The sequence below is a fragment of the Agelaius tricolor genome, unplaced genomic scaffold (assembly GCF_023055355.1).
Source record: "Agelaius tricolor isolate 1412-34295 unplaced genomic scaffold, bAgeTri1.0.p SCAF_4, whole genome shotgun sequence".
Classification (NCBI taxonomy): Eukaryota; Metazoa; Chordata; class Aves; order Passeriformes; family Icteridae; genus Agelaius; species Agelaius tricolor.
The window spans coordinates 38822808-38835973 of NW_027269264.1; the positions used below are offsets into that span (position 1 = coordinate 38822808).

General features: G+C 39.0%; 1 protein-coding gene across 2 annotated transcripts in view; it reads right to left on the reverse strand.

Moving 5' to 3' along the window:
• Window positions 1-451: 451 nt before the first annotated feature.
• Window positions 452-13166, reverse strand: part of ZSWIM6 (zinc finger SWIM-type containing 6) — a 108526-nt gene continuing 95811 nt past the window's right edge. For both annotated transcript variants that reach the window (XM_071425357.1, XM_071425356.1), the window contains 5 exons: window positions 12032-12167; window positions 7419-7576; window positions 6733-6896; window positions 4881-4962; window positions 452-3052 (listed from right to left, as the gene is read on the reverse strand). In XM_071425357.1, coding sequence (XP_071281458.1) covers window positions 2190-3052; window positions 4881-4962; window positions 6733-6896; window positions 7419-7576; window positions 12032-12167 — 1403 coding nt within the window. In that variant the 3' untranslated portion in view covers window positions 452-2189. The remainder of the gene's footprint in view (window positions 3053-4880; window positions 4963-6732; window positions 6897-7418; window positions 7577-12031; window positions 12168-13166) is intronic.

Genomic DNA, 13166 nt, shown 5'->3' on the forward strand with positions numbered 1-13166 from the left:
TGAGCAAGAACTTCACACTGTGTGGAATGAGCTGCATGACTCAAAATATACAAAACACTTTAGAAAAGCCAGTCGATGAACAGGAATAATTGTCCTTGAATACATCCACAGCACATCTCAACTCTCATGGCCACCCAAATAATCCAGAGTGGAAACACACCCACACACACCTCCAGAATCCTACCAGGATGGTACATCAAGGCTTACTGTTTCATGTACAGAATACATCTCTCCCAACACAGGCAGCATTTGGCCCCTTCTCTCCTTACCAGGTCTTCTTCCACCAGCATCTACAATTCCTCAGCAGAGCTTCTGAGGAACACAACATTTATTTCCTGGACTTGGTGGCTGTATTGCATACCACCACACTGCAGTGAAATCGTTAGATGGGCATTCATGATCTATGAACACAATTCAATTCCAGTAACAGACACCATTAAAGGAGGCAGAATCAACTTTCAAAAAACTAATTTTAATCAAAACAAAAAAATTGTTGATCATTAACAAGTTTATAAAACAGTGATTTAGTTACATAAATAAATTGATATCAGTGTATCAAATCTTAATTACTTTCAACTTCATGAGCATGTTTACATGGGTGATGAAGTACAACCTTTTTACCTATTATAATAAATAAAATGGAGAGCATGAAATAGTTTTTCTAAACAAAAATACCTACAAACATACCTCTAGCATGTTCTCTAATGAAGGGAACAAGAGACACTGGACAACTTTTGCACCAAAACATAAAACTGCTTTAAAAAGCACAAGGATACAGAACCATCAGCTAAAGTAAAGACACTATACTGTAACCAAAATTGGTATTTAATAATATAATGAACAGTTTGGTAGTTAGATCTCCAGTTTGGTTATTTTAAAGCATTAAGACAAGGCAAGATAGAAGGCTGCTTCTGTTTGAGTAATTCTAGAGAAAATAAAATATATTAAAAAAACAAACTGAAAAGTAGAACAGTCATACCTACACAACTTTCTGTCCTGCACAAAGTCAAAATACCTATGCAGAATATATATATATAATATATATATATGTTATTTGTGCACAAAGGTTAGCTTATTATTAGCTCACTGCAAAGGCGTTACATATCATGTCAATAATTTTGGAAAACATTTTGCGTTTTGTGTCAAAAAGGATATTCTTTAAGTCTTCTAGGCTAGGAGGCACAAACCCCAATTCTGGCATACTGTATTCTTAATGCTAAGGCTTGCTGCTCTGGCTGTGTATTTTTTGTTGTCCCTCTTTACTATAGTGCCTGTTACAAGCATGTGTGTATGTGTGTATACATATATATGTATACACAGGTTGTATAAATATATATATATATAAAATTTTCCCCAATAGGTATCAGTCCAACCATGCAATCCAAAAGGTGGCTCTGCATAGATGCCCAGCATATAGTTCACCACCTGAGCCAACCCTGAAGCAAGGCGCACTTTAGTCCTTCTGATAGGTTTTTTTTTGTTTAAAACCAAGCTACTGCAGCTTCAAGTATTTTGCATTACATAGATTTTTTTATAAATTAGTTAATGTTATATTTTTCAATATTCAGACATATACTATAATATATATACAGTACAATAAATGCTCTCATTCTTTTTTTAATTTTTTTGTTAAATCCCTGAGAATGTATGTTGACAGTCGCTAAGTTTCCACATGCACAAGCATTGTGTGCCATGCTTCTGGATGAACAGCACTGCAAAGCCACGTGGTCAGCCTTTTAACTATTAGTATCTCATTTGTTGGTTTGTTTAAATATGCTGAAATGTAAGGATGAGTTACAAAGGAGTAAAGCTGAATCCATTCGAGGTACTTATCACAGGATGGAGGTGTTTTGTTTGGTTTTTAAAGCCATTGCAATAAATGTTTGTTTTTGAGGCTGTGAATGTATACAGAAAGAACAGGAGAGCAATGTGGGCTTTTGCCACTTGACAACATATACTCAGTGTAAACCAAACCTTTTTTAACCTCTCTCTCATACAAAACAGAAAAAAGAAAAGAAAATTAAACACACAAACTTTCACAACATGACAGTTTAGTTTGCAAACTCAATATAACTATACACATATAATACCGGTGTGGCTCTGTTTCTTTAAGTTAAAAAGGATACAAAGGCAGGCTCAAGTAAAAACAAACCACCCCCTCCCCCCAGTCCCCCATTCACACATTTTCATCAACCAAACCGTTCACGAACCAGCATCATCAGTTTCTTTTTGCCTTTGTAGATTTGTTTTAGGTTGTCAATGAACTGTGTAAACTGGATGTGACCATCGTGAGCCATTAGGAAGGTCTCTCGTGCCTTGCTGAGGAACTCTATAAACTCACTATAGTGTCGTGGGCTGATGTGAGTGAGACGTGAATGAGTTGTATTAATGTAGGCTCCGATCGTGGCATCCAAGAGTTGCCGTAAAGGGGCTTTGTCCAGTGACATGAGCTTACCAGAGTTCCTCCTTCCATGAAGTCCCACCATGCCAGGAGTGGTCAAAGTACACCTACGCAAAATGTCCGACAGTACTGTTGCACACTTGACACTTTTGACCACCAGAGGTATTATAGCTGCTAGCTCATTTTTCCCAAGGGAGTGGCTGAGCGCACATGCCCACAGAACGTCATTAATGGCAGGGTGTGTGTCCTGATTGTAACTCAGGTTGAGATGTGTCATGGCCAAGGTGGCCAGCTTGTAGGCCCGCATGGGGTAACCCCGGTGCTCCATGTATCGTGCTATGGTAAAAAGCTGCGAGTAGCTCATGCCAGCTGTAGCAGCATCTAGAACAATTTGGTAAGCGGTCTCAAAAGCTATGTGATCCTTTTCACATAGGGTCAGTGCAGAAAGGGCACAGTTTTGAGGATCCTTCATGGCACACTGTAGAGCAAGCGTCCTAGCACTGCCAGCCAGCTTCTCCTGCTGATGGCAGTCCAGATGCAGACGGACAATGGTGCTGTTGGACATCACTGTCGTAGCAACAATACTAGTGGCTTCTGTTGGAGTGAAAAGTGTAAACCAATTTTGCATGATACTATCCAGTGCATAAACACCTGGGGGAGAGAAAGAAAGGATTAGTCACAACCGATAAAACCCAGCAGACAGAGATGTTCAGCAGGTTATACTTCCCACAAAGTTGAAGAGGTTACCAGTACATCCCAGCAAGAAAGGCTCACAGACAGCATGGCTAGAAAAGAACATTAAAACTAAGCCTACTGTACAAACTCTGCAGCAATCACATAAACCCAGAAAATAACAAAAATAGCCTGCAAATAAGCTTTGATCTCCTGTTGTGACAGCTGAGCTGTTTAACTTAAGACAATTTGGGTAAAACAATCTGGCTCATTTCGTCTCATCATCTCACTCAAAAGCAGCCCTCACCTTGCACACAATGGCAATTCCAACCTCTTTTCTCACTGTAAATCTCAAGGCACAGCACATGTGAAAAGTAGGCAGAATGGCTTTCTTAAGAGAACACCACGGCATACCTTAGCAGAACTTATTAAGCACACCTTAAAGCAATCAAATTCATAAGTACATGATCATCAAGATCCTGATTAGAGGAATACAATAGGCAATATGAACTACTGGATATTATTTTCTCAGTGCCACTGTATTCCCAGTGTGTTTTGCAGGCGGAGGAAACACTGACTGATGGGTTCCATAAATTGAACCTAGAATTAACTGGAGTGCCTTATTGCTAGAGGCAGTTTACACACACTTGTGAGCCCACCTAAACCACACACAGAGGTCTTTATTTTCTCTGCAGGACTCTAATGCTTTCCATGCACCCCACCACTCATTTGCAGCAAACCAGCATAGCCAGAGAATAGGGTATCTTCATTTGAATAAACAGATTCCTAGCATTACCATATTGATTCTTTACTGTGTTGATTACGTCTCAACAGTACTTTGAACGACATTTTAGGTTCTTTACAGGACACTTCTATTAGAATATGTAAACCGATTTGAAGCAATTTTAAATCCAGTATTTTATTTGCTGAGATGCAGCTGCACAAAATAATACTCAGGCACTAATATCTGTAAGATAACCTCAGCAAAAATTACATTAGCAAAGATATAAAAGCAATAAAACAAGAGCATTGCATGAAAATCTGCAGACACAAACCACCTTCTGGCTGAGAGCATACAAAGGCAAGCTCTATTTCCTCATGCTATTGACAGCAATATATGGCCAGCTAAGCATAAAGCAAAGAATGAATTAATCCAGAGAATAAGCAACAGCAATCTTCCTAAGTTCTGAAACTCAAGAAGCATCTGTGCAATACAATCCAACTCAGATATATAAAGAAGGAGGAAATACAACAGAAAAACATGCTCTCCAGAATTACCCTTACTGACAATTAAAATGGCTCCATTATCATAAGTACTTAAATTGTTCCCATTAGCATTGCTGCTGATTTTTGATTTTATTTTTTAACAGCTATACAGGTTTTAATGCAGTCACCTTCACTTTCAGACCCTGCATCCTCATTTTGAAGATGGTAAACCTTAACACAGAAGATTTATGAGATGCCTCATGAAGACAGACAGGAAATCTATAGGAAAGCCCAAAATGATCCAAACATGCTACTTGAGAGAGCACTGATTTCCCACTTCTGTATTGAGTATGATGGGTATGCTTCCCATAGGTTATGCACACCTCCAGCTTATGGGGGAAAGCAGTCACACTGCATTACTCAACTATTGTCTCACTTGCTTTGTGCCTAAAAACACCCACTAATCACTGCCATAATGTGTTCTCACCAAAGGAATTTTAGAGATGAACATGAAGTGGGAGGCATTTGCAGAAATTGGGTGTTGACAAGGAAGATCAAGCCCTGTAAGAGTAGCTGACAAGAGAAACATTTCAGAACATACCTACTTCTGTTGCACATGTTACCAACCACCTCACCATTTCCCGCCGTCGCCAATTCAGCGTTGACAGTGTCATCCGCATCACCTGTTAAAAGAACACAAACAAAATAAAATTTAAGTTGCAAACCAAGGCCATAGACAAACAGAAAGGGATTTTAAAGTATTCAAACACACTGGAGTTAAAAATGGCAGCCTCTTGCTCTCTCCGCTCCATTTCTTCTTTTACAGCTGATATGTCAAACAATTTGAAAAACACTGATTGGGTATTTTTGAACAGCATACAGAGAGTAATTCCAACTGCAGACCCTTCAAGGATAGAGGATGGAGACTGTTTTATCTGGAGGCAAGAAAAAACCCTATCCCATAAAAAAGCCTTCTCCCAAGCAACAAAAATCAACAATCAATTACCAGTTATTGAAATTCAATTATGTAACATCTCCTCCCTCTATGCACAAGTATATCGGTAATCATCGTGTGATATTCCAGGGCCTATAATTGTGGTAAGTAGTCAGGTACTGGATACTGAACACAGACAACCTAATTACAATTAAGCTGAGGAGGAAAGAAGGGGGAATCATCTATAGGCCACTAGAGACAATGCTGATACTGTTTCTTGCAGGAAAAGCCTTACTGTAAGAAACTACACAGCTGGGAATTGCTGGAAATTACACTGCTATGCATCTTCCTTCTGGAAAACAAATCTTTAAGATTCTTAAAACACCTTTGCTTAAGCTTGGAACAGAACAGTGGGCAAATTCTACAACAGTTCCAGTTTGTTGGGTTTGTGACATTACTTTCACTAGATCATGCTGAAGATATTCTGATGACACTGTCACACAAGAGTATCCATGAATACCCAAAGTGTTCTGTTTCCATTGAATGATACTTGGTGAAAACTTGAGGTGACACACAGGTCAATTGTAAGGATTTTTCTCTCTCTCACATAAACATTTAAGGCAAATGAAACAAAGAGATTTCCACAGTGACCATGGAAACATGAAAGCCTAACAAAGCATACAGAACCTTCAGCTTTTTAATTAAAGATTGTAGTACCTTTCTTCAGCATAAGAAGCAACTGGGAAAATATCCTTTCTCCAAAAGTCTTTGGAGCTTTATTTAGTGAACTAAAGTAATAAATGGTTTTCTGACCTTTGCATGTTTTTTTAAGAATTCCCTGAAGAGGGATGGAGATATTTGTTTTTGTTGAAATGAACTGCATAAACTCCAAGATTCAAAAGTGTCAGGTAATATTCACTACTTGTCTGGCTCCTTTTTGCTTGCAAAGTCTCTCCTCAGAGCCTGAAAACTGATCTGCAGTACTTGTACACCTCAAGCACACTCAGATGCATCTGACTATACCAGAGTTTGTGGAATACAGGATGCTTATGGAAGTGAGAAGGCTGGTGTCAACATGTTCTGCCTTAGCAACCAGTCATTATGGCTGACCTTGGCTTTCAACAAGCATGTATCAATTCTCATTTTTTAGGGGAAAGGAAGAAAAAGAAAAGGGAAAAAACCCTGAAGACCATGCAGAAAACACAGTGCATTTCCAGCAAGCAGAGTAATTTTACTTTCTAGCCAGTCCTACATAAAATCCTGAACCCACACCGGTCCTCTCTCATCCCTGAACAGAGGAGCGCAGCCAACAAATGCCAGCTCTACCTTCCACTTGAATGGCACAAAGGGACTGTGCAGATTCTTGGTCTGTGTTTACCAGTACATTAAGCCTTGTAGTAGAAACCAAGTCCAGACAGAACCCAAAGACAGTATCCTTTCCTGTGCTTAAAAGCTACATGCACCAACATTGCATCAAATTTCTTTCTTCTATTATAATAACAACAAATGAGGGAAATACCTGAAGACCCAACTCCAGAGAAACTTTCAGAAGAGTTATGTCTGGCAAGCTGTCCATGAGTGTGGCTATTTTAAATGCATCCTGGGCAAGTTTGAAGATGTGTGATGAGGAGTGGATATTTTTCTGGATGGATTCTAACACTGTTTCCAGTCTCCGAACATCACCTGCGCAGTGTAAACAGAATCATCAAAATGGAACAAGCTCTCAAAACACCCAGAGGTCCATTATATCTGAGCCTGACATTGCTATGCAATAGTATGATGTGTCAATTACACACACTCTGTTTTTAGATACCTTCTATAATTAAATTGCATATGAATGAAAGATATAAGAGACCACAAACTGCTCTATCTGAAGGTGTTAGTGCAGCACGGAGCCAAAAGTCACTGATTTCTGAATTTTAGAACTGACTTGTCCACTTCTGTGTCTCACAGTCAATGTCATGTGTCAGGAGAATAAAAAGCTGTCTCATCAGCATCATCTAGTTCATCTAGCTACCCGATAACTAAATTAACGACTATGCTAGAAAGTTACATGACAGATTTAAGCCAGTTCAGTTTGTTGTGCCCATTTCAAACTATTGCCAGATTATGATCTGGACTCCTAAGCATGAGTATTATGATCTGTTTACCCATGCAATAGTAAAAGCACACATTTAGTTGAGCACATAACTGACAGCAATGTACCTTTGGCTGCTGTTAGCATGGTTGATGCCAGCTCACACTGCTGGGATTCAATATGACTGAGGGTGAACCAGCGGGGATACCGGTTTGGAACAACAGATGCAATGTGGTGAGGGCGGGACAAGTCTCCTGAAGGAGCTGTGGATTCCAGTACCAGCAACCTGAAATAAGAAAGAAATCCTCTTTCATTAAACCACTATTACATTTGGTTCCTCATGAGCTAAACTAAAGCTGCAAGAATACCTGGTATTGTCTGTGAAATATGTTTTTTCAGTTTCAGAAAAAAAAATTGGAAAACCACTTCTCTTCTTGCGGAATCTCAAAAGTGCATTCGCCAAACTTTCCTATATCAATAGGCATTTTTAACCTACCAGTATTTTATAATGTACCCTAATCAGATGTTAGGGTCCCAAACAGCAATGACAGAGAAGTTTCCTTTAATATGACTTTCAGACTCCATTTTCTCATTAAGTATTCATCAATCAACAACAGTCTTACCCAACAAGGAGCATTCATCCTTAAAAATTTCAAATTAACATGTTGTTGACTACTACAACCCAAATGACAGCCCACAGCAAAAATATAACCTTACTGCCCTTGCAATACACTAAATGCTAACAGTACATCAGCTACTCTATAAATGTCAGTACAAAAAATAGGAGAGAACAAAAATAGACTTTTTTTTCAATACAGTTAAGCATCGTTTCAGCATATGAATGGTTAAATAAATAGTAATAAGAAGAAAAGCTTTCCAGTGCTTAGCTTCTTGATGTCTCTTAATATCTGAGGTCTGTTTCTACCAGCTTTCATACACATGGGATTATTTAGAAGGAAGTGATCTGTGAGGATCAAGGAAGTTGCATCTCTTTGTCCACAAAACTGCAACTACCGAACACTGAAAATCCAATGCATTGTGTTTTTTTCAGTGACAGACTATTTCTTATAGAATAAGCCCATTTAAATGTAAGTTACAATTTCTTATATTTAAACAAATACCTAAGTTCTGTAAGCAGCTGTGGAGTATGTTGGGGTTTTTTTTTGTATTAAGATGGATTTGACTTCCATCAGGGTTTTTTTAGATTCCTGAAGCATATGATATATTAGTAAAATAATAATACAGTATAATAATATACTTAAAGAATTCACTGAGAAAGGGAATTTTGAACATATGGAAAGGCAACTAGCAGGCACTTAAAAATACAACACACCACCCAAATAACTATCACACACATGTAAGTGCATGAAAATAGAAAAAAACCCCTTCTATCAAGTCAAATCTATTCTCCAGCAGCACAAAGACACCTCTTCATAAATATATTCAAAAGCTGATTTTTTCCAAGCAAGACTGAGTTTGCAGAGATGCATTATGAGATAGCTTCAATGAACAGAAAAGATCCTAACTATTAAATTAAGAAAGGGATTAGTAGGTTATGAGTAAGAGTAAACAGCCAAAAAGCATGAAAGAAAGGCTGTTTTGGAGAAATCTTTTGTCACTTTGCTTTTAACTGCCAGCTTCTGTGCTCTTTTGCTGTGAAAGAGATGTGCTGCTGTGAATTGGTGGCTTTCACACAATTTTGGCAAGGTTAGGGAACACCAGAAAACCACATGTAGATTTAGCATTCTTAACTTTTTTTTCCCTTTGAAACATCAATTATTTAGTTAGGTTTTAGCAAAACTACCTTGTGAATAAACATCACCATTAAAGTCTGGGTCCCAAAGCCTGGCTGAAATTCAGGCTTAACAAAGGATCAAACCAAACTAAGCCAAACATTCAAGTGAGCAGTCAACTGCAGATCCATGTTCTCCAAGGCTATGCTCCATACGTTTCAGTCCTGCAAGCAGAAAACTAAATAGAAATGACCATCAAGGACTGCACAACCCTGTCCTTGCAGGCCTGAGGTGCATACATAAAAGACTTTCTGGTCTCAGTTTCCATTTATTTCATATTAAGAGTTCCATACACTAAAATAGGACTCAAAAAATTAAACAGCAACAGGTATTTCTGAGTACAGGAAGGTTAAATACTCCTGAGTTGCCATGGGTAATTGACCCATGTAGACTTGTATGCAGACTGACACTGAACACTTCTATGTGAAGAGCAACTGCCTGGGGTCTTGGGAAATTAATTTCTTTAATAAATGTGAGAAAATAAATATGCTTCACTTCGAAAAGCATGAGCAGCTGTAGAGATTTCCATGCAACACCTTTACAAACTTCCACATGGGATTTCTGTCCTTGCCACAGCTACTTCCTCCCTCCCATGGAAGACAAGATGCACATGTTTTTATCTTCTGACCCATTCAACTTCTCAGCCATGAGACAGACATTCAATCTTCATGTTTGCTTTATTCTTGTCTCCTCAAAGCGGTATTACATTACTTTTTCATTTAGTTTGTATTGGGAGTACTTTATCACTGAACTAACATTCTGGTGTGAATGGCAAGAATAATCATCCTTCTTCAGGAGAATTTAAGAAGTGCAGAAGAATGCAGACAGACATGGAATAGAAAGCACCTAAATCTGCCACCACCACCGTTAAAGATAGCAGTCCACATTTCTGAAGAGTGCCAAATATCAAACTGCAAAAAGAAAGATTACTGTCTAGGGCTGAACCTTTATCTGTCTTATTAAGTGATGAAACAATGGCTATGGAGGGAAAATAGCCCTGATTGCACTGATGTCTCCTGTGATTTCACCAGATGGAAACAAAACAATTCTTTCTTATACAATTCTTTCTATTTAAGAAGTCATTTCTTTGGTTGAGATGACAGCTTTAAAGCAAATGAGGGCTGGAGCTACCCAAGACTAACAGGAGATTTCATCATTTGGATCTTTCAGTGTCTTGTTTGTTTTTCTAGTTGAGAAAGGAAACTTCCAAAAAGAATTTTTCAGTTATGACTGGTTTCTGGGCAAATCCTTGTTCAAATGAAACTGCATATTGACTCCATGTTCGCTGAGGCAGTCAGGAAGCTGCTGATGGATGACTACTTCAGCCTTGGAGGATCACTTCAATAGCTTAGTTTAAGGAGTAAAAATCCATACAAACCACCTGCTGTACTTTAAGGTAGTAACTGAAAGTAAATACACAACAAGTATGTTTTACAAAATTATTAACTTTTTTCCTTAAAAAAAAAACAAAACCACACCAAACTAAACCAAACCAACGAAAGAAACAACAATGAAACAAAACAAAACCAACCAAAAACCCCCACGTACCAAATTTTGTACTATCTTCCTGTTCTGATATAATCAGTAATTCATGTACTTACCTTGAGATAAAAGAAGACTAGTAAACCTAAGTGGTACAGGGTAGCTTTCTGATCACATATTTGAATGTTCTCAATTGTTCATCAGTAATGTACTTTTGTCTTCTCAATCTATTTCCTAAAATGCTAACTGTAACCAGCAAGTATGCATGGTCACTCTTCACATTTTTTAGACTCTTCCCACAACATCCATTACTAGACATTCTTGGAGGCAGAAGAACACCCAACAAGCTAAGCAGACCCTTGGCTTAAACTGACAGCTATATTTTGCTCTTATGCAGGGCCTCCCATTTAGTCCTTTGAACACAGGAATTATTTTCTCCCTGTTTAGCTTTTTGGAGAGAGTAGCTCCAGAATGAACACCTCCAAACCATACAGACACAACCTGTTTGATGAAGCTAAATACTCTTCATGTGGATAGGACGTCCTTCAATCACTGTGCAATCATGCTTGGTGATAATGACCAGGAAAACTCAACATTTTTTTCTTTTATATAATCTAAGACTTGACCACTTTTTGTGTTCAGTTGTGGCTATTCTTTGCCAACCATCAACCACTAGGTTCTTGATAGTGAGCAGACATTCAGATGGGACCACTTTCTTCCCTGAACTCTATGTGGACAACAGTTTTATCTATGATCATTTAGGCCCCTGAAAACCTATTCAGAAGTCTTTTCTTAGATATCATTACCAATCAGACAGCACACACTGAACACTGCCTGAGAAACATTTTTTTCCTGATTACTGAAGACAAATGGGATGCACACCAGACATTTTGCTGTCATTGGACTTACTCTATTTAGATCCCAACATTCACCCAGAAGAGGTTAAGATATTATGAAGCACTAAACAATGCAAAGGCTCTGACCAGACCACTCAAATCTATTGTTGAGAGTCAATTTATGAAGAAGGTGAGTGAAACAAATTGTCCTGCTGAGCAGACTAAGCAGCAAACAACCCTGAGACTTATGGTAATATACCTCTTTCCTTATTTCATTACCAATATCATCACACACACACAACCACATGGGTGGGAGAACTGATATGCTAAAGTGGCTTTATAACACAAAATCTTGTGCCCCAGGTGTGGGATTCTAGAAGTACCTGAAACAGAAAATCCTGTTTTAGAAGTATAAATAAACACTAATTGGACATTTAAAAATTATTATAATATAGTTACTACAAATACCATTTACTTTTATGGATGACAGAACCAAAACAGTACCTCCTTGATTCCTTGAATGGAAGAATGCATATTTTAGGAAAAGAGACTAGGTCTTGATTACCAAAGCTGTTCCCCCTTTCCACATCTACTACTTGTGCTCTTTTCAGGTAACTCATGAATACGTACCGCATGGCTCTCAGTGCAGTTTTGTATGCCAATTCAGCATCATGAGGTAGGAGAGAGGTGAAGAGATACTTGGCAAATGTGTGCATTGGAACACTCTCTCGATGGATGACTTCACCTAAGCCACTGTATGGTCCACCTGCAGGAAAGAGAAACAGAATGTCAGTCTTTACAAACTGCTAGACCCCAATTTCTGAACCTTTAAAAGCATTCAGTACACCTTCAGCTAGAAGTGCTATTCAAAGACACAGCCTCCTGCACAAAAGGTGAAATTACATTGGTATTTTCAGTGAAACAGGTAACACATCATATATACACAATGTGTTACAGTTATATTAAATACCACGTATTATTTAGGCAAACAAGACACACTTCAAATTGTATAATACTAAGCACACTGCCAGTGCTTATACAAATGACAGAATGATTACAGTACTTCATGGGACTCACTCAGTAAGCCTAGTATGCAAAAGTAGAAAGTCATAATCCTAGCTCTGCCTCCACACAGTTATATTATGCACATCAATACCCATGCATCCTGTCAATGCGCCACTGCTTCATCACAAATTCACCAGGAAAAAAAGAATGATGACCACAGAAAAATGTATACCTTTAATTGAAATTACATGACGAATCACCACAGCAGTACCTGATTCCTCAAACATCTGACCTCACACTGGCACTTAAATAACCCTTTGGTCTGAATGGAGTCATGACTCAAGTCCCAGGTCCCACCCTTGGGTCACAATAACCCCAGGCAGCTCCACAGGCTGGGAACAGAGTAACTGGAAAGCCGCTCAGGGCGCTAGTGACATGAGCCAAGGTGTACTCAGGTGGCCAAGAAGGCAAATGGCACTCTGGCTTGGATCAGCAGGGCCAGGGCAGGGATTGTCCCCCTGTGCTGGGCACTGCTGAGGCCACACCTTGAGTGTTGTGTCCAGCTCTAGTCCATCACTCCAAGAAAGACACTGAGGCGCTGGAGAGAGTCCAGAGAAGGGCAATGGAGCTGGGACAGGGTGTGCAGCACAAGTCCTGTGAAGCAGCTGGGGGAGCTTGGGGTATTACTCCTGGAAAAAAGGAGGCTCAGGAGAGACCTTATGATTCTCTATCCCTGCCTGAAAAGCCCCGGACAACCAGA